The sequence below is a fragment of the Halictus rubicundus genome, chromosome 6, assembly GCF_050948215.1.
Source record: "Halictus rubicundus isolate RS-2024b chromosome 6, iyHalRubi1_principal, whole genome shotgun sequence".
Classification (NCBI taxonomy): domain Eukaryota; kingdom Metazoa; phylum Arthropoda; class Insecta; order Hymenoptera; family Halictidae; genus Halictus; species Halictus rubicundus.
The window spans coordinates 16022074-16046740 of NC_135154.1; the positions used below are offsets into that span (position 1 = coordinate 16022074).

A 24667-nucleotide genomic window follows, 5' to 3' on the forward strand; every position below is an offset into this window, starting at 1 on the left:
GTCAGGGTCAGGAATAAGAACGTCCAGCTCTCGCTCGATTACGCAAATAGTCATTTGCTAGACTTCAATCTGTGAATTACATTCATGCCGAAGTTCCGAGCAGCAGAAGACAATTTCGCGATTGCTTGATTCGAAATTTAATCAACCTCCTAATGGCAGTAGGAGGAGGAGGGCATTATCGCGAAGGAAATCAAGGTACGGCTGGGTTTGTCATAAATTTGTATAAGAAAGTTTAAATAAATTTCTTCTCTTACGAATTAGCGACTGAAATCGTATAATTTCGATTTCGCAGTTTAAGACGTCCGCAGTTTACTAATAAGGTCAGCCTTTCTGGTTCAAATTAACTTAGTTTTCGTACATCCTGGTCGATCATTCCTATTTATATCTTTGCCAGCGTACTAGAAGTATGCTTTAAGAATATATTTTCACAATGTTATCGTCAATATACTGGATCATAGTTTTATTCGGAGTTCTGTTCCCAAGAAAAATAATTATTAGAAGTTGTCACCGGATACTCGCAATTTTATGTTTTTAGATCCTCGTTTTCTGCATTTGAAAATAAAACGAAGTGGAAACGAGCTAAAAATACCACTATTTGTAATGAAGTAATTGTGAGTGAAGATACTGGAATATATTTTTATATTTTTGCACTGTTCCCAAGAAAAATAATTCAAACTAGCAGACTTTTTCGCAATTTTATATCTGTATTTTCTTTAGTTTAAAAATAACATGACACGAAGTGAAAAGTACCTTCGCTAGTGCAGTAAAAATATCGCTATTTTTAATAAAGTAATTGCGAGTGAAGATACTGGAATTTTTACAGGGAGCACTATTCCCAAGAAAAATAATTAAAGTTAATTGCAGACGTTTTCTTAATGTTATATCTTCATTGTTTTCTCTGCAAATTAAAAGTATAAATGAAATTCAATTTCGGAAAAATTTTGATCTTGTTCTCTTGGAAGAAAATGCACAAACGCGTAGTAATACGATGACAAAATCTAATAATAGCGATTCAAATAGAAGCGCGTTTAAATTCGGGAAGCAAACTAAATATTTCAGGAGACTGCAGTGATTGAAATTGCGAATTTCTAATTTCTCTTGGATCGATTTCTATTCGGAAACACGGCGCGGCCTTTAATTTTTGCCCGTTTAAGAAGGGAGGCTATTAACCCGAGACTCGGGTCGGTGTAATGCATGCGATTTAAATGAGAGAACGGAATTGGACGGATTCAATTCTGCGAAACGGTGCCCCTTAAGAGCAATCGGGGGGGGGGGGGTACTATTTAGAACTAACGAAAATATTACAGAAAATTTCATAAAAAGGTCGAGGAGGAAAAAGTCGCAGATAAGAAGGCGGTTCGGCGGAAGAGAAAGACGAAGGAAGATGGGTCGTGCAAGGAAATGAAGGAGACGAGGCTGTAATCAAGAGAATTGAATGAGCGGGGAGACTGGTTAGAGCGAAACGTTCAAGTGGCCGAATAAATCGGCGTAATGAGATTACAAATCAGATTAAGTGGAAGTGAGGCTACCCGAGACGGGGACGGGGGTGGGCGACTTTAAAAATGGTTAACATCCCGGTAAATCCAGTCCGCGTCCGACGTTCAAAATTATAATATCATAATTCGTTTAAAGTTTTATGATGTACAGAGAGGAAATTTACGTGGAAAACAGTGCTCGTACACTTTATCGCTCGCTCGTGTCTGCTCCGGGCCAGGGCCGCGTTTTCGTTTTGTTGGATTAGCAGAAACATTATTCTCGTTTATCAAGCATTACGCTCTCTGCCGATGATAACAACGGACAGACTACTTTTCTGGGAGTCCTTCTCGTGCTTTCGTTTTACGCCACTAGCTCGAGGACTGTGAAATTTCGAGGATAACGCTGCGACAGAATCGTGAAATTTTTATGGTTATTCTGCTGCCGCATTGATTTCACGTGGAATGTTTGGACGTCCAGAACATGGTTGCTCGAGAGGAAAATGTCGTGGTTCGTATTACCGAGTTTATGTTAAAAATTACAGAATTATTTGAATACTTCTTTCTCTTTGAATAATCCATTAAACGGCATCACAAAGATTTTTCTCTTAAATTACCAGTATTTCATAATTTCAAGTACTTCTTGATATAAATTTTCCAAATAATCGTATTTAGTGGGTCAAAATTCAAATAATAGCGAAATGTACATTGCGTACGTTTTATCCGATCCGCAAGTAGTCTGGCGAAGGTTTAAATTTCGAGGCTCGCCTCTCGTGGCGAGGATTAAACTACTTTGCAGTAGTAGACAGCCTATACGCTCGGGCCGCGCGATTCAGCCTGTCCCTCCGCCATCATGGGCGGAAGGGGGTGATAGCGAAGAGCAGGATCCAGAGAGGATGCATCGCCACCCCCGGACATATCTTACACTTTATTACATTTCTTAAATATGAGCAGACCGGTCGACTACCGGCGACGACCTACCCTCCGTCTCTTCTCAACCCCTGGCTTCGGCTGGTGTTCCTTCTCGATTTCTTGGACGTGGGGGTGCACGGGGGACAAGGACCATTCTATATGCAAAATTTCACGGGTCGCGGAAGCGAATCGGCGAGTCAGGAGGCACATGAGGATCACCGCGGAAAATAACGCGAGAAATTTCTGAACTGGCCCTGCGCGGCGCGGCACCTACGCGCTCGCTCTCCTCGTCTTTTTATTTCCCACGGAGTAATTTATATTCCTGGATTATCGGGTTTCGCGGGAAATTTTAGGTGGTAGCTGGCACCGGTACGTTGCCTTTGTACCGAGGCTCGTTTCCAGGGGATCTGATGAATTCAGGGGATGTAGAGGACTGGGGATTATAGCGCGCGCAAGACGATGGCAGCGAATTTACTTTAACGCGTATACCTCTTCAGACACCGGTCTTTCGGTCTATTAGTATGCGGAATCATTGGGCTTGTTAGCCTCTGATGCGAGGTGCACGGGGCCGAAATAATTTAGCGACTGCTTGCATAAGACAATGCTATTAACGGAGTTAACCAGAAAGTTTATTAACCCGCGAATTCTGCGTGGCGAGATCAGATTCGCGTTTTAAGCTCTTTCAACACTTTGAATGAAATCAAAGTAAGTTTTTTAATGAAATAAAAATTGAAAGAAATTAAATGTGTGATACCGAGTAGTCCTTCGACTTCCTTGAATTTTACAGATGCTAATCAAATTTGGTGCAATGAATACATTAACGTAACAAGTGATTTCAAAACCTGGACAAATAATTCCGTCACCCGCATATGGGTGACATGGCAGTCAACGTGTTAAAACAGCTACAAGGCGTTCCTAAAACCGCCTCATGCTTGCTCCTTACTCTTCCATTAGAATAACAATTTCTTTTTAATCTGGTTTGTTCCATTTCCTATTAGTTTATATATTTTGTTCCGTGCAGACTGCACATTTTATGCATTTCTTTTTTTTTTGGTAACTTCCTACTCCAATTGCTATTTAGCTCCCGTCTCTTGCAACCGATAAATATTTGCATAATGATCCGTGGTCTAACGATCAACGATCGTTTTTCATACTTTTTGGATTTTTATTTTTTATTAGCGGCAAGGTTGTCGATTGCCGTTTATCCAGAGGTTGATTTATCGCTACACATTTTTGGCAAACACGTTCGCGTTTCGCGTCCTGGTTCGCAAGCCCAATAACGATCGACGTGTCATAAACCTCAAGATGTGTCACAGCTGTCAACGGGTCTGCGAAGCCCGCGGTCCTCATTTTCACCCCTATAAACTGCACGACGGCCGATTGCGACTGATTTGGAAAGTGATTGCCCAACGATCGACGACCTGATTATCGATTTGTTAGCAGTGTTATAGCATATTTTTATGTAGCAAATAGATACCAACGAAGAATCACAGTGACAGGAACTGCACGAAACGAAACGAGTCAACGCATCACGAGACAGTTCGATGTCCAATTCGAGAAAACGGAGAGTCACAGGATTCTCCTCCTTTTATTCACATGTTGATAATGTGTTTAGTCGTTCACATCTACTCGGTGTATTGATTATTGTTTTATTTGGTTGCAGCAACGTATAACTCGTGAGCGCATGGTGCATCTCATATTTTGTCAGGCAAATGTGTTTACCATTATTACTAGATTGACGAAATTTATAATGTAAAAAGCTTTCCGGGAACTGTAAAATGCGAACGTCGATAAAAATTAATGCAGCACCGCTTGTATCGAAATTATTCATGAGAGACGATAAATTTTATCGAACGGTTGCCCTCTGGAATTTTTCTACAAAAATATAAATTTACATAAACGTCACCGGTTATATCCACATTACAAATAATTTTTTCAACTCTAGATAATTCTTTGACTATTTTCCACACTTTTATTAGCAAATTTTAGATTAGACCAACACAAATGCTGATATGTAAATAATATTTCTAGGTTTTAATAAAACAACGGTGATCATTATAATTTTCTACTGCATTGCAACTTATATTCTTTTTTATCCTCATTTCATGGTTTCAGTGATCAACCCTTGTGTCAACAATTCGGCACCCACTTTCAATTTCTATTTAAAACTTCTTCAACGTTTCTGTCGAAAAATACCGAAATTATTATAGTTTTCGGACGATTTCAGATTAATTTTCATTTGGGGGCATAAAAATATACGTTGGAACTATAAAGTGCGTCGAAAATCATAGAAAATTTTAGTCATTGACACAAGCGTTGATAAATAGTTATAAAGATCAATCAAGGAAAGTTTTTACAATTTTTTACCTGTAGATTGGTTCCCCGTCTATTCCTTTGTACCATAACACCATGCTGACTTTGTCGTTGTCCATGGAACGAATGTCACAGGGGAGGTTCACCTTGTCACCCAGAACACCACTGATTTCGACGACTGGAACTGAAAATTAAACACCATTTACGATACATTTCCTGGCGAAGAGACACATGTTCAAATTAATTTTTTATTCGCTAATAAATGTCGCGAACCAATTTTCAATAACACCTTAGCATCCTGTTCATATTCGATCATATAATCACAAAGTGTTCTATAAAATAATCGCTCTTGAACGATATTAAATGCACACATTTATTATTAACACGCATTTTTGTTTCCGTAGAGTTCCGCGGTCCAGTTATATTGGCACAAAGGCGTCCGTAAAATTGGCAGAGCGGTTTGGCAACAGGGCCGCGAGACCGTAAAATTAGAGTTAAAAGCGGCCAGCGAGTTATCATCAAAAGAGTTGAAATACTATCGGCGAGGTCCCCCGGGCGTCTCGGATGAGATCTGCGAGCCACGAGGCTCCGCAAAATCCTATTAAGCCATCTATGCTTGCATGTACGAGTAGACATAATTAACCGCATTCGTTCTAAGCGGAACGGTCGGCTTTCACGCCGGCAGGAATCTTGTCACAGACACTGGCAAGGTACTCTCGGCGATGGGGAAGGGGAACGTAGACATCCTTCGGGATTAGATCTTATTACAGGAGAATTTAGCGGTGACGTACGCGCTGACGGTTAAGGTCGTGGCTTTCCTAGGTAGCTTAAGGTGCTCGCTGCCGCGTCGCGTCGCGTCGCGTCGCGTCGTCTTGCTGGTTGCCGGTGTAGATGGTGGTTAACGGTGGTTTGATGTCCTCGTGGTGCTGTCTACTCTATTAGATTTACATGTAGATGGAGTTATCATGTTTTAACGAGCTACTCGCCGACCCACACACACGACGGGCGTCGCCTCTTATCTGGCCCCGTGGTGACGCGTTTGTCGGCGTTGTCAGCCGAAATCAACGATCGTTCGGAGGACGCCCGAGGACCGATCGCTCCCAAGGATCTCATCGATCACTGTTCCACCCCCGACCAATCGCAACAGCCCGACAGATTTCCATCTTGGCCCACCAAGCCTTCCACACTTTCACCACAATTTCGAAAGCTCGCTCTCCAGTTCCACAAACCTGGCCGACATCACGGAAATGGACTCGAGCGTTTCGTCGGGTTCACCTGTGACGCGGCTTTCATACTTCCTACGTGCGCTTAATTATCCGCTACGATCATATGCATGACAATTATATACACCTGCGAGTTCTACAGTTTTATTCCGATGTAAGGCGATAGCTCGGGAAAGAAGAAGAGGGGATTCTTTGATTTGGAAATAAAAAGCGTCGCCTTCTATCGGAATAAAATTGTACGTATTGCGTATCATACGGATGGTTAACCGAGACATACCCGAAGAGACGTTTTAAATGAAAGTTTTATCGGTCGGATTATTTGAAGGAATTCTGAGATCAGATTCGTGATCGGCGACCCCTAAAATCCCGGACATTCGAATTAACTGAGGTCCGTTTCGAGGTTTTCACCAGATTTTGGCGATTTGGGACCGCTGTGGTTTTGTCCCGGGATTGGAAATTCGTGGGTGGACAGTTCCGACGAGTATCTCGAGACGAATAGCCGCGGAAAGTTTCGCCCCAAAGACCGAATGAATATTATTGGTGGCGGAACTTTCTACATTACGGTTCCGCATATCGCGGAATTTATAAACTCCGCTGTCAAGTTTAACCTGCCGTTCTGCTAAAAAAAGCGTGAGAAAGTGTAACGAGTAAAGTTTCCCCTCGTCGTCGAAGCAGGTCTTTCAGCGGGGTTCATTAATTCGCGATTAGTAAGTAATTCCATGGAATAAATTGTGTCTGTAAGCAGGGAATCTAGCGAAATTCCCGGCGAAGTCCTGTTGGTATTCTTCAACGGAGGATCGATGCAAGTATGTATTTAATTGAATCTCTGGCATTTCTCGAGGTGAATAGTTTGTTTCCGCTTCGACAAGATTCATTATTAAGTTACATTCGAAGCACATTATCTTCGGGGAAAGTACCGGACGTTTCTTCTTGTAGTTTCGAAGAAATGATCGAGAAGCGCGTTCCCCGAACTTTATCTGCAAAACTGACTGTATTTATCGAATGACAAACCTAATGAACTTTCAACGACCACTGGTAACGTTTAAAGTGGAAACTTATATAATTTATTACAAAGTGTTACAAAAATCGAACAAAAAAGACGTGAAGGAGAATAACTGTAATAATTAATAACTGGACCGAATTCTGCCAGAACGTTATGAAACTACGTTTCTTAAAGCGGTTCTTTCTAGTTGCAATTAATGTCTTCATCAGCCATGCATTTTCTGAATTTCTTCATTTCTTCTACCGAAGACAGAAATGAAGATTTATAAAAGTTTTATTTCCTGATTTCCTCCGGGATTTCCACATTTCCACATTTTCGTAATTCATAAAAGCTCCACCGCTTCTTCTTAAACAAAATGAGGTTAATTTTTTCACTGCTACAGCATTACTTCTACATGTCAAAACCGAATGCAATTATCCTTAAAGCAATAGTTGGGCGCTATCTTATTTCCGATTAAGCAGCAATTCGTATTAACCTTCGGAGTGCTATGCCGGAGTCATTCGCGACCCGAAGTACAATTCTATCCTCTTCTTATTCTTCATCCGAAATACGACGAAAGCCGGTCCCGAGCCACCGTCTAGTATCGAAAGAAAACTGTAGTGAAACTCGCAGGAGTCCGAGGGTTAATTTATACAGGTGTACCTCACATTACCGCAAAGTTGGCGACACAATTATTTATTCATTGCTGAATCGAACGGCTAGAATATTTCTCGTCCTTTTAAAAGGGCATAGAGGTCCTCCATGAACTCTATTTAATGCGGAGTACGAACATTTTTGTTGACCCGGCCCAGAGAACGCGCGCCGCTGGAGAGACGTTCGCAGTGACAAGCGCCACGCTCGCCCGGTGCGGAACAATTTCATTTATCACGAGAAAAATGGCGGTTAAACTCCGCGAGCGAGCGAGCGTACCGTACATTCTGTCGAGATCGAGGGGAGGGCAAAAGCCGCGCAGGGATACGCCTGTAACCAGGCAGAAGATCGGGGGAAACGCTGGAAAATGGAAGGCACCGAGGGTGAGTCGCTTCTTCTTTGTCGTCCCCGTCGTTATATCACTTGCGCTCAGCGACAGGAGAGTGTATTAGCGTGGAAACCGTCCCGGGGTTCGGACGGACCCGTCATCCTTGTTAGCACATTTTCCGCGATACCTGTTCGCGAAGAACGCCGGATCAGGGATATTTCATGACACCGGCTCGCCGACGTGAAACCCTCCACCACTCATTTATTTATTTACCCCGTGGTTCGCAAAATCTGGCCGCTTGTGTCAAAGCCAGAAATAGACGGCTGTTCAGATATATTTTTAACTGACCATCGCTAATCAAATAATTTTACACAGTCCTCTGAAAAATTGAAGGATCACGACATTGTTAAGCATCTTCAATGCTTAAGGAACGAGTCGGGTTGAACAAATGTTCTTTTGCATTTTCTCGAAATATATTTGCCTAAAAATTTGAAGAAATCAGAGGAGGTAAAACGGTCGCTTCCGGTGCTTCATAGATCTCGCGTTAATGGATTTCTGTGATCGCAATTAAGAAAATTGTCGACACAGTTTTGGGCAGCAGTGGGTCGGGGTGGTCCAATACAAATGTGTCGAGGTACAAGGAATGGGTTTATGAATACAAGTTCGATTCGTGGATCTCGCAGAGCAAATAGGCAAACCGGAGGGTTCGAAAAGTTTCAAGTGCACGGTGTCGGAGATTGAACTGTCAGCGTCGAATTAGCATCGGTGAAGTGCGGTTGGAGCGTGTCAGGTTATGAGAGCACAGCAGAGTTGTATTTCATTGGTTGATGGCTCGCAGCAGTGGAACGAAAGGCGGTGAAAAATAGGGACAGCGAATTTTACGTGTCGAATAAAACGGAAAAATAAACGTGGGCCGCGCACGTTCAGCCGGTGGCGGCAACGGCGTCAGGCGATCATCTTCGGGATTCGAGAACCCGGCGTGCATTCGAGGAAACCGAGAGATTACTTATTTACGGGGCTGCCAGTTCTCGAAGCGGAGGGTGCCGGGTAAAAAAGACGACGGGGTTTCGTTGCGTTTGATGTTGCCTCGAATTGGCTAGTTAAGAAGAGCGGCCGTTGATGGATTCGTTTTCCACGTAGAAAGGTTATTTATGAACCCCACCGGTCCGCGGCATCGATCGCCTAGGTACCGGGAACGTCGTGGGCGTTCAGAATTCTTCGGCAACAAATTACGATGCACGCTACACACCCGTTTAACTGGGACACGAGACAGCCCGTGCTGTTTCTCGAGCAAGTTGGAATTAGTTTCCTATCGGGTGTTAGCGAATTCAGCTTCCCATTAGCTAATGACGAGTATCGAAGCACTGATCGATCATTCCTTTCACCCGTCCTACGTTCCGCACAACTTATTCCACGAGCTGTGTCAATTTTCGCAACCGGGAACTTCTCGAGAAAATTGTGACGTGATCGATTTCACGTTTTCCTACGTTTTGCTACAATGACGTGCTGTTTTCAAATATTCATTATTTACTGGTTCTAATCTTGTTTTTTTTTTTTTTGGTAGAATTTAACGTAACATTTTAAGACAAATGAATTTTTGTATTGCAATTTTTTACAGTTTTGTCAACTATCATACAATTTTGTTATATATTTTCTAGGCCCTTTTCACGTTGTGCTCTTTTTTTATTCAGACTTGAAAAACTGCTGAGGGTTAAATGTTCGCTGCTACTGAGGGCGTAAATAACAATTTATAGGCATCGTTAACACACTTTTTGGTTAGCAATGGTTGCAATTGTACTTTTACAATTTTATAAAACGTAGATATTGTGAAGGTATTATGGGTTATTCTAATATGAAGGAAGGCACAAATGGCAGAAATGGTAATAAAATCGGTACGGTGAGTACATAATTTATTTTTTATAGATATTAGAGTCCCTCAAATAAGAATTTGAATTGCAGACTGCTCTATAAATTTGTGAATTTCCTCAGATATTTAGAATAATTAGAGCAATGAACAAAAATTAATTTCTTCCTCGTTCAGATTTTTATGATACACTCTGCGACATTACTTTTGTGCAAACATTTAATATGAAGGATGTTGATGAAGTCATCGATGTAGGATATCATTTGATAACTCTTGAAAAGCTCTTTGGTATCGTACATTAATTTCAATCGATTAATCGCGTTCAACTATTACTGTCTGTTTAGAAAGAATTATGGAGAATATGGAAATTCGCGAGCTTCAACTTCATTACGGGAGACGGGACTTCAAAGCGACAGAAGCGACGAGGAAGATTCGCGAAGTTGAAGGCAACGATGTCGTTTCAACTGGTGCAGCACAGAGATGACTTAAAAGTATGCGAATTTCCATATTCTCCGTAATCTTTTCGAAAAAGATAATAGCAGTGGAATGTGAAGAGACAGGAAAAATCGAATATCTTTAGCACTGGAACTACGGGCCAGAACGACTTGTTCGCGATTTCTTCTTTTGCAATTCTTCAAATTATAAAAATACTTTCATGGTAAATTTTCGTCTGTAGTTATTACAACCTGACAGAAAAGTAGAAACTCACGAGTCAATGTAAGTTTGAAATAAATCTACTAATAACGAAACAAAAAACTCTACCAAACAAGATATAAAACACTATACATCAAGTAAATATATTTAACACAAATTTTTCAATAAAAATTCGCCGCTGCGCTTCGATTAGTCGCGGCACCTGCCGACGCTTTTCGCCAATACTTCGCGAAAGAGTGGCTCTTCGTAGATCCGGCCAATATGTAGCTCGACTTCAAGTAGGAGCGCGGGAAGGGAGAGGATCGAAGCATAACTCGAAACTCGCGGCAAATTGGCGCCGAACTATAGATTTTGCTTTTGACTCATGTGCGCTCCGGAGCGGGTCCGGGAAGAAACTTCAATTTCGAGTGTGTCGGAGAGCGTGGCCGGAAAGGATTCGCCGGAAGAATGGTCCTCCTGCTTCTACCATCGGCGCATCCGCCTCGGGGTACGAGTTTATTCGATATATAGGATTCTCGTCACGAACCGCAAGCAATACTCTGTTGCTCATTGGCCCGGCGTAATTTAAAGCTCATCAATTACGAACCGTATTCCGCCGTTCAATCCCGGCTAAAACGTACCAACCTAAGACAAATTGTCCCACGTAGAGGTAATTAAGACCAGTCGACCCCGCGTGCAACACCACCCGGCCGGATTCTTCGATTAAAAAATAATGTCAAGGAATTCTTCACCCTCGTAGGCTCCCCGGAAATGCTTGAATACAAGACTTTTCGATTGTACCACCAGTTTCTGGTCAGCCTGCTTACAATGAGAGCTGCGTTCTTCATAACTTGGTTACGGAGGTCAAAAGTGCCCCCCAAACCGAATTGAATTTGCAATAGCCTTTGCAAAATTTGCAAAATTCCTTTGGCCAATTTTCAACCCTATGTGTCCCCATCCTCTTCAACTGAAAATTCTGAAATAATCAGGCATATTTTAGCTACTAGAATGCACGTCCACGAACTTTTTCCGAATTTTTAGCTTGGAAATCGAATTTTAAAATATAAAAGAAACTTTGAAATGCCGATTTCTTGTAGAAATTATGAGACACTAAGTTTACATTTTTACAGTTTTAGCAACTCTTTTCAAAGTGCAGGCACACAGTAAAAAAAAATCAAAACCGCTAATTTTTACCTTTTCTGTGTATTTTCTTTGTGTAAGCTATCGAATGGCTTATTGCACTTTTGACCTCCTTATCCGGCTACACCCTTTGACCACACGTGCTTGAAGAAAATGCGAAAGGAAGAGACGTTGATTTTTTTATGAAGTGTTTAAAACTCTCTTAAGTCTTCGCGATGGTCGTAACACATAATCTAGATTTACGCCGCGATAGATCGTGTTCCGGTGTTAATTATTTCCTCGAGTGGTTGTTCGGCATACGGGGTGAGACCGTTCCGTGATAATGGCGGGACGAAGCGGAGCTGTTAAGATAAACCTATCCGGCACCGTTCCTAATATCGTTCGTTATCTTTTCTCGAGCTATTAATGCGACCGTGAAGAAGCTGCCCCGCCAGAGGACGAACGAGAACGTCGCCTTCGCGTGTCTGCCAGGAAGATGGAACTGCTACTTGGACTCCGCATCTTTAGGATGTAATTACTGGGCTGCTAGGTGGGTTTATCTCCTGCGAGAATACCCTGAATCTTCCGGGATTATTGTTATCTGATTGTCTGCTGCAGCGCGAGGCACTTGCGCATTTTATCATTTTTCTTAGTGCTACAGGTTTGAATCCAGTCTGTTTCGCAGCTGAAAAAGTGTGCAATTTCTTGACAGGTAGCGGAGGAAACAGTAGATATTGAATTAGGTCGTTGCATTAGAAATGATTTTATTTCTAGACCGCATTTTATCATTTTTGTTATTGCTACAGGTTTGAATCCAGTCTGTTTCGCAGCTGAAAAAGAGTGCAATTTCTTGAAAGGTAACGGAGGAAACAGTAGATATTGAATTAGGTCGTTGCATTAGACATTATTTTATCTCTAGACCGCATTTTATAATTTTTCTTAGTGCTACAGGTTTGAATCCAGTCTGTTTCGCAGCTGAAAAAGAGTGCAATTTCTTGGCAGGGAGCGGAGGAAACAGTAGATATTGAATTAGGTCGTTGCATTAGAAATGATTTTATTTCTAGACCACATTTTATAATTTTTGTTACTGCTTCTTAACTTATACCATAGACGAGGTAAGGGAGTAGACCAGTCACCTTATGGGATTTCGTGTTGCAAGGACGTTTAATAATTACTCGAAATTCTTTTTCGTACGTTCATAAATTCCAGAGAAACTACTATTACGATGGGAAGTTAGAAAATATTCATGAAAGAGCCCGCAAGAACCGCAACCGGCAGACTAGTCGGAAAGACTTCATTATAATGTTCGGCGTAGTCGTCATGGTCGGTCTAATGTTGGTTGTTTATTTATAAAATGCTGCTGAAATATTAATGGTAATAAGTCCATGGTTTGCCGGGTTGCGTGTACGCGTTCGGACGAGGCTAAATAAGCATCGATCGACGTCGAAAATGTCCGGCAATACTGTGCTCGTGCGTGGGCGGCTACACGATTCCGCCGATCAAAATTATTGTAATATTCGAGGACAACCGTGACGCGAAAACATCGACCGCATCCATAAGCACCTAATGAACCGTGGATACACATTGGGAGAATTTCAATTCCGCCCACAGGACGTCGGCTCGTCTCGCCAATAAATCGGGAAAGATATGATGTAATAATATTAATTAAGTGCATTATCCATTCCCACTAATTCCTCCGAACTTGTGTGCACGCTTCAAACGCTCTGAACCCGGCAATGCAATTATTTTTGGGCAGTGCGGGCCAGCTGTTGCGTGAAACTTTTATTCCAATATGGGCGACGAATCATCCTGATATTCATTTCGAAATAATGAACTCGTTGTAAACCTTTTCAATAATGACGCAGCTCGTAGTTGACTATTAACACTAGTATAATCGAACCTATCCAAATGACGTATTTGGGATTTTTTATTTTACAATTATTCAGGTTGAAAAACATATTTTTGGGAATACTTGCTGGGCACACTTGTTCGGACGAATTTTACAAAAATAATCGTGCACAAGATAAATACAGCTTTGTTGTTTGCAAGATGAGAGTCACTTTTAGTGTTTAGTTGTTGATATAACGCTGAAAGTCATCGAATTAATAAATTGATGGTAGATAAAGTATTACAATAACTATTTTGGTTAGCTGATATAGCGTTAGACGATTTCAGGAGAAAATCGTAATTTAAATACAAAATTTGCAATCAGATTAAAAGGAAGCCCACCAGCACAGTAATCTATACGCCCATACCACATAATTATCTTCATACATATAATTTTGTGAATTCATTACATATAGATTGTAAAATTATTATTACATGTATCCACGGGTCCCGATCAATTTCGGAAGGATATCTCGATCCAATGGGCACGCGAAAGCGTTTTTCACTGTAATGGAAACTCTCAATACTAATTAGTAGATTAATATTTCACCTTTGCTCAATGCGCACATAGTTTATTGCCGCGGTTCAAGCGGCTCGTATATTCGTATAATTAATTAAAGCAGAAGGATGCCTTATAACTGAAGCCGTGCACCTGATCAGTGTACGTTTACAGTGACCGACCGCCTTCTTTCCCATGTAACACGAGTGTGTTAGGTGTACCGTGCAATTAACTTCAAATCCCGCTTCTTTATTCTACGCGCAGTAATTAAGTTTCATAAATTTCATCACAGATTGGAAGTCAGAGTGGAAACTCCGACATGATACACTGTCTCTGCACAATTAAATTTTGAAAAATGTGATGCTATTTATTCGTTACTTCTCTTACCATACGTCATGTTTGCTTCTTATATGTGCATGTACTGGATGTAACATAGTAAGTATAGAAATTAAAAAGAAAAATGCTAGAATATAAAATTGGACAGAATTTAATACGATTATTATTTGTTTCGGGTCTACAAAGGCCGCTACCATTAAAAATATGATTTCATTTCGTTCCACTTTCTCAAAATCTGACTGTAAAAATTGGAAATTGCGCAAACATCCGCAGTCTAGTTGTAACATAAATAAATTCAGTTGACAGCTTAACAGTGACCTGATTCTAAGGATTCAATTCGAAACGACCACGAAAGTTGAGTAAAATCATAGAAATCGATTACAGTAACAACTGGAAAAGACATGACAGTGAACGTGTTAATTCCTCTGAAAAGTTTCAGCGTCTTATCAGGTAGAAAAAAATGTATCGCTCGCGAAAAGGAGCTCGTTCGATTTATGTGTCTAGCGCTGGGACATTCCCCTTTGTGCGGGCGTGAAAACCGTAGGAGACTATTAAAATGGCGGGTTTTCGAAGAAAAATCCTCCGGCTGGCAAAGACGACTCTATGTTAAGTCTAGATATATTGTGCCCGGTAACGTAGTAGGTAGATTAATGGTTTCTACCGGTGCACGGGAAACCTTTTTATAGGGAAAGGTGGCTCTGCTCGGGGATAGAATGCCGCGACGGGCACGGTTCGGGTTCCGCTCAGCCAGTAAAAGTTGTAATTACTGTAAATCGCGATGTAATTGCCGTAGTAATTACCGTAGAGGGAAGTAGGCACCCGGCTCGCGTAAATAAAGCCGTGCTTGCGAGCTTACCTGTGTTCCCCGTAAATTTCAATCGTGAATGTTTCATTTGTTATGGAACCGCTTTAATCGTCTTCTCGTTTCTCCCCCTCCCCTAACCCCCCCGCCGCGCGGCTCCATTGACGGGTTTTGGCCCGGGGAATTAGTTATCCGTTTACCCCTTTCCACTGCGGAAAACGCGAAAAACTTTTTCATTAGCCGAACTTTACCAAGAACCGGAGATTGTTTATTAACGAACCACCGCTTTCCTTGCGATTTTCTTCCCATTTTTCATCCGCGCCTGATGTAATACGCTGGACGATGCAATTATTAAAATTACGTAAACGAACGAGTTTACAGGGAAATAATCAATTTTCCGATGTAGGTACGTTAAATTAAAGGTTCTTTTTTAGAAAGTTCGAAACGCGATAATATTCTATTCAAATTCGTATGTTATTATTTTCCATCGATCTCGAGAACTCATTTGAGGAGGAACGTCTTGTCGTTCGCGAGAACAATTTTCTGCGCGCCGAGCAACTGTACAAACGAAGCTTCATCAATTATGAAATGTCCTGCGATTTGCATGAATCGGTGGTTGGTTTCATTCATCGAGTTCCGAAGTGGTTCGCTCGGGACTCGCACAGGTGCGCGGAGACTTCAGAGACACCCTATGCGCAAGGTAGTTGTCGCGACTTTATGGATTCCCTTTGACGATCCCCAAGCCCGGCACGAGATTATGTATATCTGCGATTTACTTTACTAACTACTCAAAGCCGATTTGCCGGCGAACCTGTTACTGTCAAGACGTGTGCGCTTTTCCCCTCACAATCGACGCGCAAAATGCATCCACGTAATTACCGATGCTACTTTCAAGTTGGTCGTCGCCGTGCATACTACGGGCGCGCGAGCGTCCCTCAAACTGCATTGCAAATTCTTTCGGGATTCGAGTGCTTGAAACGGCGGCGTCCCGGCTGCGAGACTGCTCTCACTCGGTCGCAAAGGATTACACGAACACCATTTTTCCTTAGGAATAGCTGCAGAATTCGTCGGGATTCGCGCGGACTGAATTGTATACAGTGTTCCCAAAGTTATCCTGCACTTTTGCGAAATTCATATTTCTCCCGAAAAACATGAGATATGAAAAGAAGACTCGCGGTGCGAGAGTACGTTTCTCCGGCCGGAATAAAATCTTCAAATCCTTCTTCAAATTGAACGATCCCTTTTGCAGTTTCGATTAGTTTACGAACATGCTTGTTTTACTGTTGCAACATTTCTTAGAATAAATCCTAATAATTACGATTGAGGAAAAATTGATTTCTTCGATGAATACATGTCAATCTAAAGACGTACACTAACGAGCAAAACTGAGTCTACACTATTTGAAGCAACATAACTTTTTAAGAAGTAGATCAAATGACTTGAATTTTATTGAGAAGTTAGAAGGATTAGTTTATTAGACGAGGTGTAAAAAAGTTTGAATTGGTCGGAGTCGCAAAAGAAATAGTGAAACTTGGTTTTTTTAGCTTTTTTATCTGGGCCTGTATTGAAAATTTAAAAAATGTGTTTGATTCGCTCGAATAAATTATATCCATGCTGAAAATTTCACCGATATTGGTCAATTCGTTTACGAGTTATAAACGCTTAAAAGTGGAAAAATTGCCGTTTTTCACGATTTTCGACTGAAAATCGCACTTTTAATCGTTTATAACTCGTAAAAAGTTATGTTGCTTCAGATAGTGTAGACTCAGTTTTGCTCGTTAGTGTATACGAAACAACTATTTATTATATAAATGAATAAATATTTTAACAGTGATTGAAATATAAAAGTAATAGAATTACGTTGTATGCGTAATAAATGTATGGAAATAAATGTTTGGCTGTCGTGTCCTATAATTAATACAGCCCTTTTGCATAAAAGTCTAAAGTTTCTTGGTTAGCTTGTTGTTTTGTGGGGGACGTCGAATCGAAATTATGTAGATACGCAGCAGCAACTTACGAGGATCCGTGAGAAAGCCGGCGGGATATAAATTTCTAATCTAAGAATCCATGAAAGGGGGCCACGGATACAAGAGGAAGGAAGGTAACGAGATGAAGGACGGCGCCTATTTTCCTCTATTCATCGCTTTATTCGCGAGAAACGTATCTGGAAACGATTTCCCCTTTTCCCCGTCGCGCATGGCTATCAATAAGAAAGCCTGAATTTCCACGGAAACGCGAAAAGGCGGTGGGCTGAATACTTAAGGCAGCTCTTTATGACATTCCATAGTCGCATCACGATCCCCGCGTCAGTTTCCACCGCGAGTAACAGCTTTCGTATAGAACAGAACAGTTCTGTAGCGAAGCTTTACAGTTCTCGAGTTCCGCCGGAGACATTAATCTCCTGTATGAGTTACGACGTGCGCACGCGCGCTAGCGAGTTCGCCAATGCGCCCCCTTTTTACCCCCGTACTCGAACACGGTCCACCCCTGCGTCTGTTCATAGCTATGCCTGCTCGATATTTATAATAGCACGCTGGACTATGCTGGAACGCAAGCAATCGATTTTCGAGTCTAAAGAAATTCCGAAAAATCGCGTTTGCTTCAGACAGCCCGCCAGACACGACCCCTCTGATTGTACATCGATCTTGATCACGCTGAATTCATGAAATATTAATGGGACAACTTCTTGAGCACGGGGTGTGTAATACTTCGAGTTCCACGGGACACCCTACACATTCACGCACGTGACGCAAGGGTATCGCAATCGCCACCGTGGCACGAGCCCCCAGAATCGGGAGTCGTAAAACGACACGTGCGGCATCGGAATAAGAAGAAATTAATCGACGACAGAACTTGGGGGAAATAAAAATATACGTTTGCGTCGACCTTACCCCGGGGAGGTCTCCCCTCATCGACACGTAAGTCGGTTCATTTTACAGGGCCTCGTAATTTACCGTTTACGACGGGGCGGTGGTGTTCCGTTCGCGGGACGTTTTACCGAATTTAATTAAGCCGCCGCTTAGGTACCAGATACCCTGTCGATTTCTGGGGAAACGCGAAAGTTGCCGCGCAGAAGCTCGTGGCAAATTCGACGCGACAACTTCCGTTTCCCGTGGAAAGGTTTCGTGAGAACGCGCCCATAATTCGCGACGAAGTGCGAATTCTTTTCTCTTTGCGACACACGCCCAAAATTAATCGATCCACTGATAATTTCATTTTCGCATTGGTTGCTGAAATTTGACCGGTCTAGAAAAATGATTCCTGACGGAAAAATGTGTTTGTTGTAATTGAGTTATGTATACAAATGATTACAACATGAAACTGCTATTTCATGAGCATAAATGAAAATGGGAATTAACATATTGTATAGAGATACCTGCGAGGATTATAAAAGCCTGGTGAGGATTATAAAAATGGTAGGATTTAATATTTTAATTTAGTTAACTAGGTATTATTCTGCCTGTAGTTTAATACCCGTACTAATGAATAAAAGTAGCTTTCAAGTTAATATTTTATGCATTATTCCAATTTGACAGCACCGACTGCACAGCATAATGAATATTAAAAATGTTCATTTAGTTCTTTGTAGAGCTAACACAATGGTGCGTATTATAATGTATAAAAATATCCATAAAAATTGTCAATTAGTCGAGTATAAAATTATGTATAACAGTAAAAGTGAGATAGTTTTAATATCAGCATGTCTTAACAACAATATGCAGCCAGGCATAGTGATCGAGTATGTCTCAGAGACACACTGCGAGAAGAGTGGAGGAAGAAGCTGGGGTTCTGCAGGTGAACAGACATTTATCACACAGTTAAGTATTACTGAATTCTATGCTAGGAAAGTTTCTAAGGGCAGAAGAGCGGACGGCGTTCCCGAGGCGGCATAAAGAAAGCTGTAAACAATAAACGCAGCCTAGACAATGGTCAATTAAAGGGGCCATAAAACGATCGAGCTGATTCTACGATCGGGGGCAAACTTTTCTCATAAATCGTAATATTTCCACTCGAATAACCTATAGTGCCCCTCGCACTTGTTTCCAAGATGTACCGATTTTCTTTTACGGGCCGGTAAAAAAGTTCGATGATGAAACCTATCGAACCTCGTCCTTTCTTTTACAGTCTTCTGCCCCCTTGCCTTTTACGACTGACAGCTTCCCCAGTATACGGGGGTCCACGGGAAGGTTTACATCAGTTGAACGCCGTTAAGGAGCGGCCGAAGAATAAGTTGCTACGATGTAATACGACCACCCTGCACACAATTTATGCGTCGCGGATCAAATTCGCCGGATATCGACCCAACAGCTTATGCTCCCTTGCAAAATGCTAACGTTCCACCACGATCATATCTTCTCGTTGAGATCCCGTATATGATTCTCTATATTTTAATTATCGTTCGATCAGAGCCTCCTCCCTGAACAAAGTGTAATCGATCAACTTTAAACACCCATCGCTTTTGAACCAGTGAATTCCTCACCTTGAAACTTCGATTTTTAGCATTTTCTCGTCGAGGTGTACAGGACTATACAGCAAAAAATTGAAAATTTCTGTGTTGCCAAGGTGAAGTTCAATCCTATTCTTTTCATGACGGCTAATATTCTTGTGAAAAATTATTTTCACATGTTTAGGTGTGTAGAATGTGATAATTATAGTTGAATGTTCATTACTCGTTGATAAGGATAATGAGCTAGGCAAGGATGCTGTGCAAAATTTATTGAAAAATATTTTGATGATGGCTAGCAAACAGCCGGTTGAACGGATGGTGATAATGCAGTTTGTGTACGGGAGAATGAATTAGGTTGATCTAATAATGGGTGGAACATTTTAGTTTAATGGGTGACTACCTCGACTAATTACATAATGCAGTGTTTTAGGTATAATTATGTGTTAAGCTCTTTACACCTTCCGTAATGAATTTATATATATATATATAATTTATCTACTTTATCATATATTTATCTACTTTGTGTAAATACAGGTTCCTACAAAAATAAAATTTCCCTAAACAATCTCAAGCTATTAGCAACACCAAAATCAAATCAGGCCTTCTAAACTGTATGAAAAAGCGTATAAAATTACACAAAAATTCAGGTGGTCCACAACCATAAGCCGTTGAGAGGGCAGTTAAGGCCAGCAATCAACACGATCACTATTCGCGTTTCGAGAACGAGGCCCGAAATTTACGGACCACGATAGGTATCATCAAGTTCGGCAGAGTGTTCGGCCTACACCGATAATCATTTCGCAATAAAACGATGTTCCGCGGGATAAATAATTCCTTCAGGGCTGATACCGGGTTTCGTCCCAGTGCGTGCGTTGATTTATCGATTAGTCGCGATCTCGGATGCACAAGTGCGAATCGCGGAACGTCTCCTGAGAAAAAAGAAGCGCACAAGCCGCGGCCGCAATTACGTCGTTTCGAGCGTAGCGCAATTATCGGGTCGCTCGTTATCGTCGGGTCCGACCGGCCAAGGCGGAATCACTTTGTTGGTTTCGATGGCGAAAAAGTCGCAGTTTATAATTACGGTTCCGATGCCGGGATAAAACGAATAAGTTTTCTCTTTCTCTCTCTCTCTCTCTCTCTCTCTCTCTCTCTCTCTCTCTCTCTCTCTCTCTCAATTTTGCAACGGTGCAACGGATCTGCGGCTGTTCGTCTCACTGGCTGAGACATCGTTCGTCACCATTGAACATCCCTGTACCGAGAAATTACGCTTTGTTCATTACGCGAATACGAGCAGCCTTAAATGGAAATTTCGCGCGGAACCCAATCGAGAGAAAATCATCTTTTAATGCGATTTAACGGACCGATCTTTGTGCAGATTAGCGGACAGGAAGTGCAGATTTGAGATCGACGAACTGTGTGTTCACTTCTTTGATGCTACAGGACTTGTTTAATTAATTGTCGAAACGTTCCCTGCCAAGATACATTTGCAAGAAAGTTAAAGTAATAATCACCGTGACGAATTTTAACGTTCCCGAGTTCTAAATTTATTAATTGGATTGTTTGGATTTTGTAGGATTTTTTAGGGCTTATATTTGCTCACGTTGGTAATCTGATTTAATAGCTTTTCTCTCAGATACTATATAGTATCGTGTTTATGCGGTTTGTTTGTAATTCTGTAATTTATTTCATTTTGAAGGCATATTTGGCGAAACATGTCAACTTCGTATTTACCCGTTGCGGAGCATCCTACATAAATTAAACAATGGCAAATGCATTATGTAATTACTGCATACTGTGTGTCATATCGTAATATTTGTAGCACTGGGACATTATAATATAATTTATTATATTTGTCAGAGAAAACACAATGAATTACCTTCAATTTATTTCCGGATGCAAATATGAACAAAATATGTATATACGGTGTACCAAAACAAGCAGGAAACTACATCAAATGTTAAAACATATCAAAGAATGATAGTACTTTTTTAAGATTCGGATTTTGGGAAAATTGATCAAGACCTTAGTTTATCTTTATTTTTTAGTTGAATAAATTTACACACACAATTTTTTAAAAGGCGTGATAACTGTCAGGAAAATTGTGTCTTCTCGATTTCGTTTTTTAGTAAATCGAACGTTTGCGAATTTCGAGAGCTTTCATTATGTTTTTGATCATTCGAAACGCGCTGCTAGAATTTTAATTCTATGTTTAGACCATCAGATCCTCGAAAATTATCCAAATGTTCTGCCTGCAACGGCTCGCAACGCGGAACGTACGAGGCTTCCAGGGTTTAACCACTACTTTTACCAAAAGTTTTCTGATGTTCCAGCAGCAGTGAATGCAGGATTACGAGCGGTCGGGCGACTGACCAATGCTGATGTATGTTTTCTGGTTGATGTTTATTCGAGTACTCATTTGCTTAGGCTGCGCAGTATTGACCGCTAAGTAAACGCATTCTGATTAGCCAACCGAACCATGGAAAACTAGAGGGAATAAAACTTGGGCAACGTTCGGGGAATAAAAAAAATCCTTTGATGCTCCAGTACCACTAATTTAAAAAAAAAACCTGCCTTATAATTTTCTAACTTTTATCAATCTCTCTAGGATGTTCAAACAGTTCCTTTGAGTTAGTTCAGAATTTTTATAACGAATTGGACCAATTTACAAACATAAATAAGAAACAGATGTATTAAACACGTGAACATATAGAATTAAAATTTTTCCTCAACTTTTCGTTGAAGCAATTGTACAACTCGACTTCAAATAAATACGTACGACTAAAACTTGTATGAATAACTTTTACCGAACTTTTATATAAAATTTGCAAACATACCTAAAGAGATATTTGTCGCATAGCCTAATACAGTTCTTCAGTCTTCTGTGTTAACATTCCTCAATTCTTTCAGTCTAATGAAATTTGGGCTTCAGATAAAAATACAAGAACGTGCAATTTTGTTATTTTTTAAATTCTCATGTGATCGAAATATGAATCACGTGATCAATTTCCGTGAAATAACTTGTCATCGATTAAGACTAAATTATTGACTAAATTACTGATTCCTCGAACAAAATCGGGGTGTACGCTTCGGACTCGTTTCTCCTGGACACCGGGTAGACAGAAGGAACCGTAAAACCGTGTACAGAATAGTATTTGGTGTCTAGGCAGGCAGGTTTTAACGGTTCTGTACCGTATGCCAGACGCGTGCCAACTTCGCCCCCTCCGTTGCCCTTTCATCTGTCTGCGCGTTTGTCTTTCACCCTCTAGAACTCCAGAAGAAGAAGAAGAAGAAGAAGAAGGAGAAGCCGAAGAAGAGTGGCCGGTTGCTATTTTTCCACTGCGGTCCACACGACTAGCATTTTCCCTTCGACTGCGTCGGATATCTTGCCTATTAAGCCAATCACCTCCTCTCTGTCCAACCACGAACGTATTTCCTCGCCTGCCTTTCTCTCGTTCAACGATTCCTTTTCTTCCGACGTCCAGGTGCATTGCGACAAGAAGTCAACGACGCTCGTAACCGCACAATCGGAATTGTCAAATGAACATCAAGAGCTAATGCACCCGTGGGACAACGTGTCCGCTACTCACAGGGTCTAAAGCCTCGCACGCTTTACCGTCATTGTCCCCGGTCATGCGTTCCCCGGCTAGGCTAGTCCGTAGACTGCCCACCTACTTTTATAGACTGTCCAAGTAGTTTTGCAGCCGCCTGTCCTTTGATTCCCGCTGAAACGCCGGACAAAAGACACGCCGACTGTCTTGTTACTTGCGGCAATGCCAGACTATGTAGAGAACGTGATGAATGCCACGTGCAAACCAATAGAACTTTACGAAGCGTATTTAATTGACAATAATGATACAGTAAAGTCTTGATCTAAGGAGAATCCTCGGGTCCGTGCTGTGACATAGATCGTGTAGGGCTACTATTTTCGTAGAACGTAGATTAGGACAGCGCGTGTAAACACGCTGGATTATGCGGTATGTTTACATGTTACAATGCTCTGCGACCGAGACAGCTCGAGCCCCGGTGGAGGGGATAGACGAACTGACTAAGATAGTCTAGTTCCGTTCGGCTTGGATCAAGACCTTACTGTAGTTCTATCCAGACCGTTCTTCAGGTTCGTGGTAATTTTAGCAGCTGCCAACTTATTTTTTTGAAAATATTATATCGAGCTTTCGGATTATATTGTTCCCCGAAATTCTTTTCTCTTGGCGTTTCCAGTGAACAAGGTACACAGACGATGCGTCAGGGAAGAAGATTTTACAAGCTTCTGTAAATAGTTATAATGTTTTAAAAATATAGCAGTAAAAGTGGAGTAAATATAATTATTTTATGAAAAAAAAATAAAAGCTTTATACATGAATTGAAAGATACGTGATCGGATGAAAAAGTTTTATCACTTTTCGGAGGATTTACAATGAAATAAGAGTTTGCAAAATAGTCATTCTTACGTATCGATGATTTCCATCTGGAAGTTTAGATGTTGTGTAATATTTTCTTGGTATTTTCCCGCGCGCAAATTGAAATGTATATATTGCAGATAAACGGCCGTTAACAAGCTTACTCAACGACGTGACTGGGGACATCAAAATATCAGTCCAGTTATGGACACACGACATTGTGCCGGCTACATGACATAACCGTCAGCATACAATATCCGCGGGCAATGTATGCAGACTGTTTGTAGACTGTCTGCAGACAATGTCTGCAAATGTGCATAAGGCTTAACGAGAGCATTTAATCAGCGGTACAGTCGAAGCTCGACAAACGAAATTTGTGCGGTACATTACTTTGAAATGGCAAATAGACCGTAGATGTTTATGCAAATTCGTGTTTGAGAACGAAGTAAAACAGAACTTCAGTATCTGCACAAATATTCTTCGTAGACAAAGTACAATCTTATACTTGCAAATAGTATAATTATACTTACAATAACAAATTAGCAATTCAGTGAACAAAAAAAGACTCCAGCACTGTCAGATATATTTTTGCAATCGAATTTAAAGCGCTGCAGAAACTTTTGCAGAAAATTTGGTGGAATATTAAACGTATTTAACGAAACATTTCGCTTAGAATAATTTTGTGGTTGTTAGCTGCATTAATATATACAACTAGACCGCAGAGCATTCTGAAAAAATAAAAATGTTGTGCATTTATTTCTTCTCTGAATAATCTTCATAATATAATCGTAACTCCAGTCTA

At 41.1% G+C, this 24667-nt stretch overlaps 1 protein-coding gene across 1 annotated transcript in view; it reads right to left on the reverse strand.

The window, feature by feature from the left end:
* Positions 1–24667, reverse strand: part of LOC143354753 (neural cell adhesion molecule 1) — a 198894-nt gene that overhangs the window by 70784 nt on the left and 103443 nt on the right. Inside the window, exon 2 of the mRNA XM_076789046.1 lies at positions 4752–4881. Within this exon, the coding sequence (XP_076645161.1) occupies positions 4752–4881 (130 nt within the window). The remainder of the gene's footprint in view (positions 1–4751; positions 4882–24667) is intronic.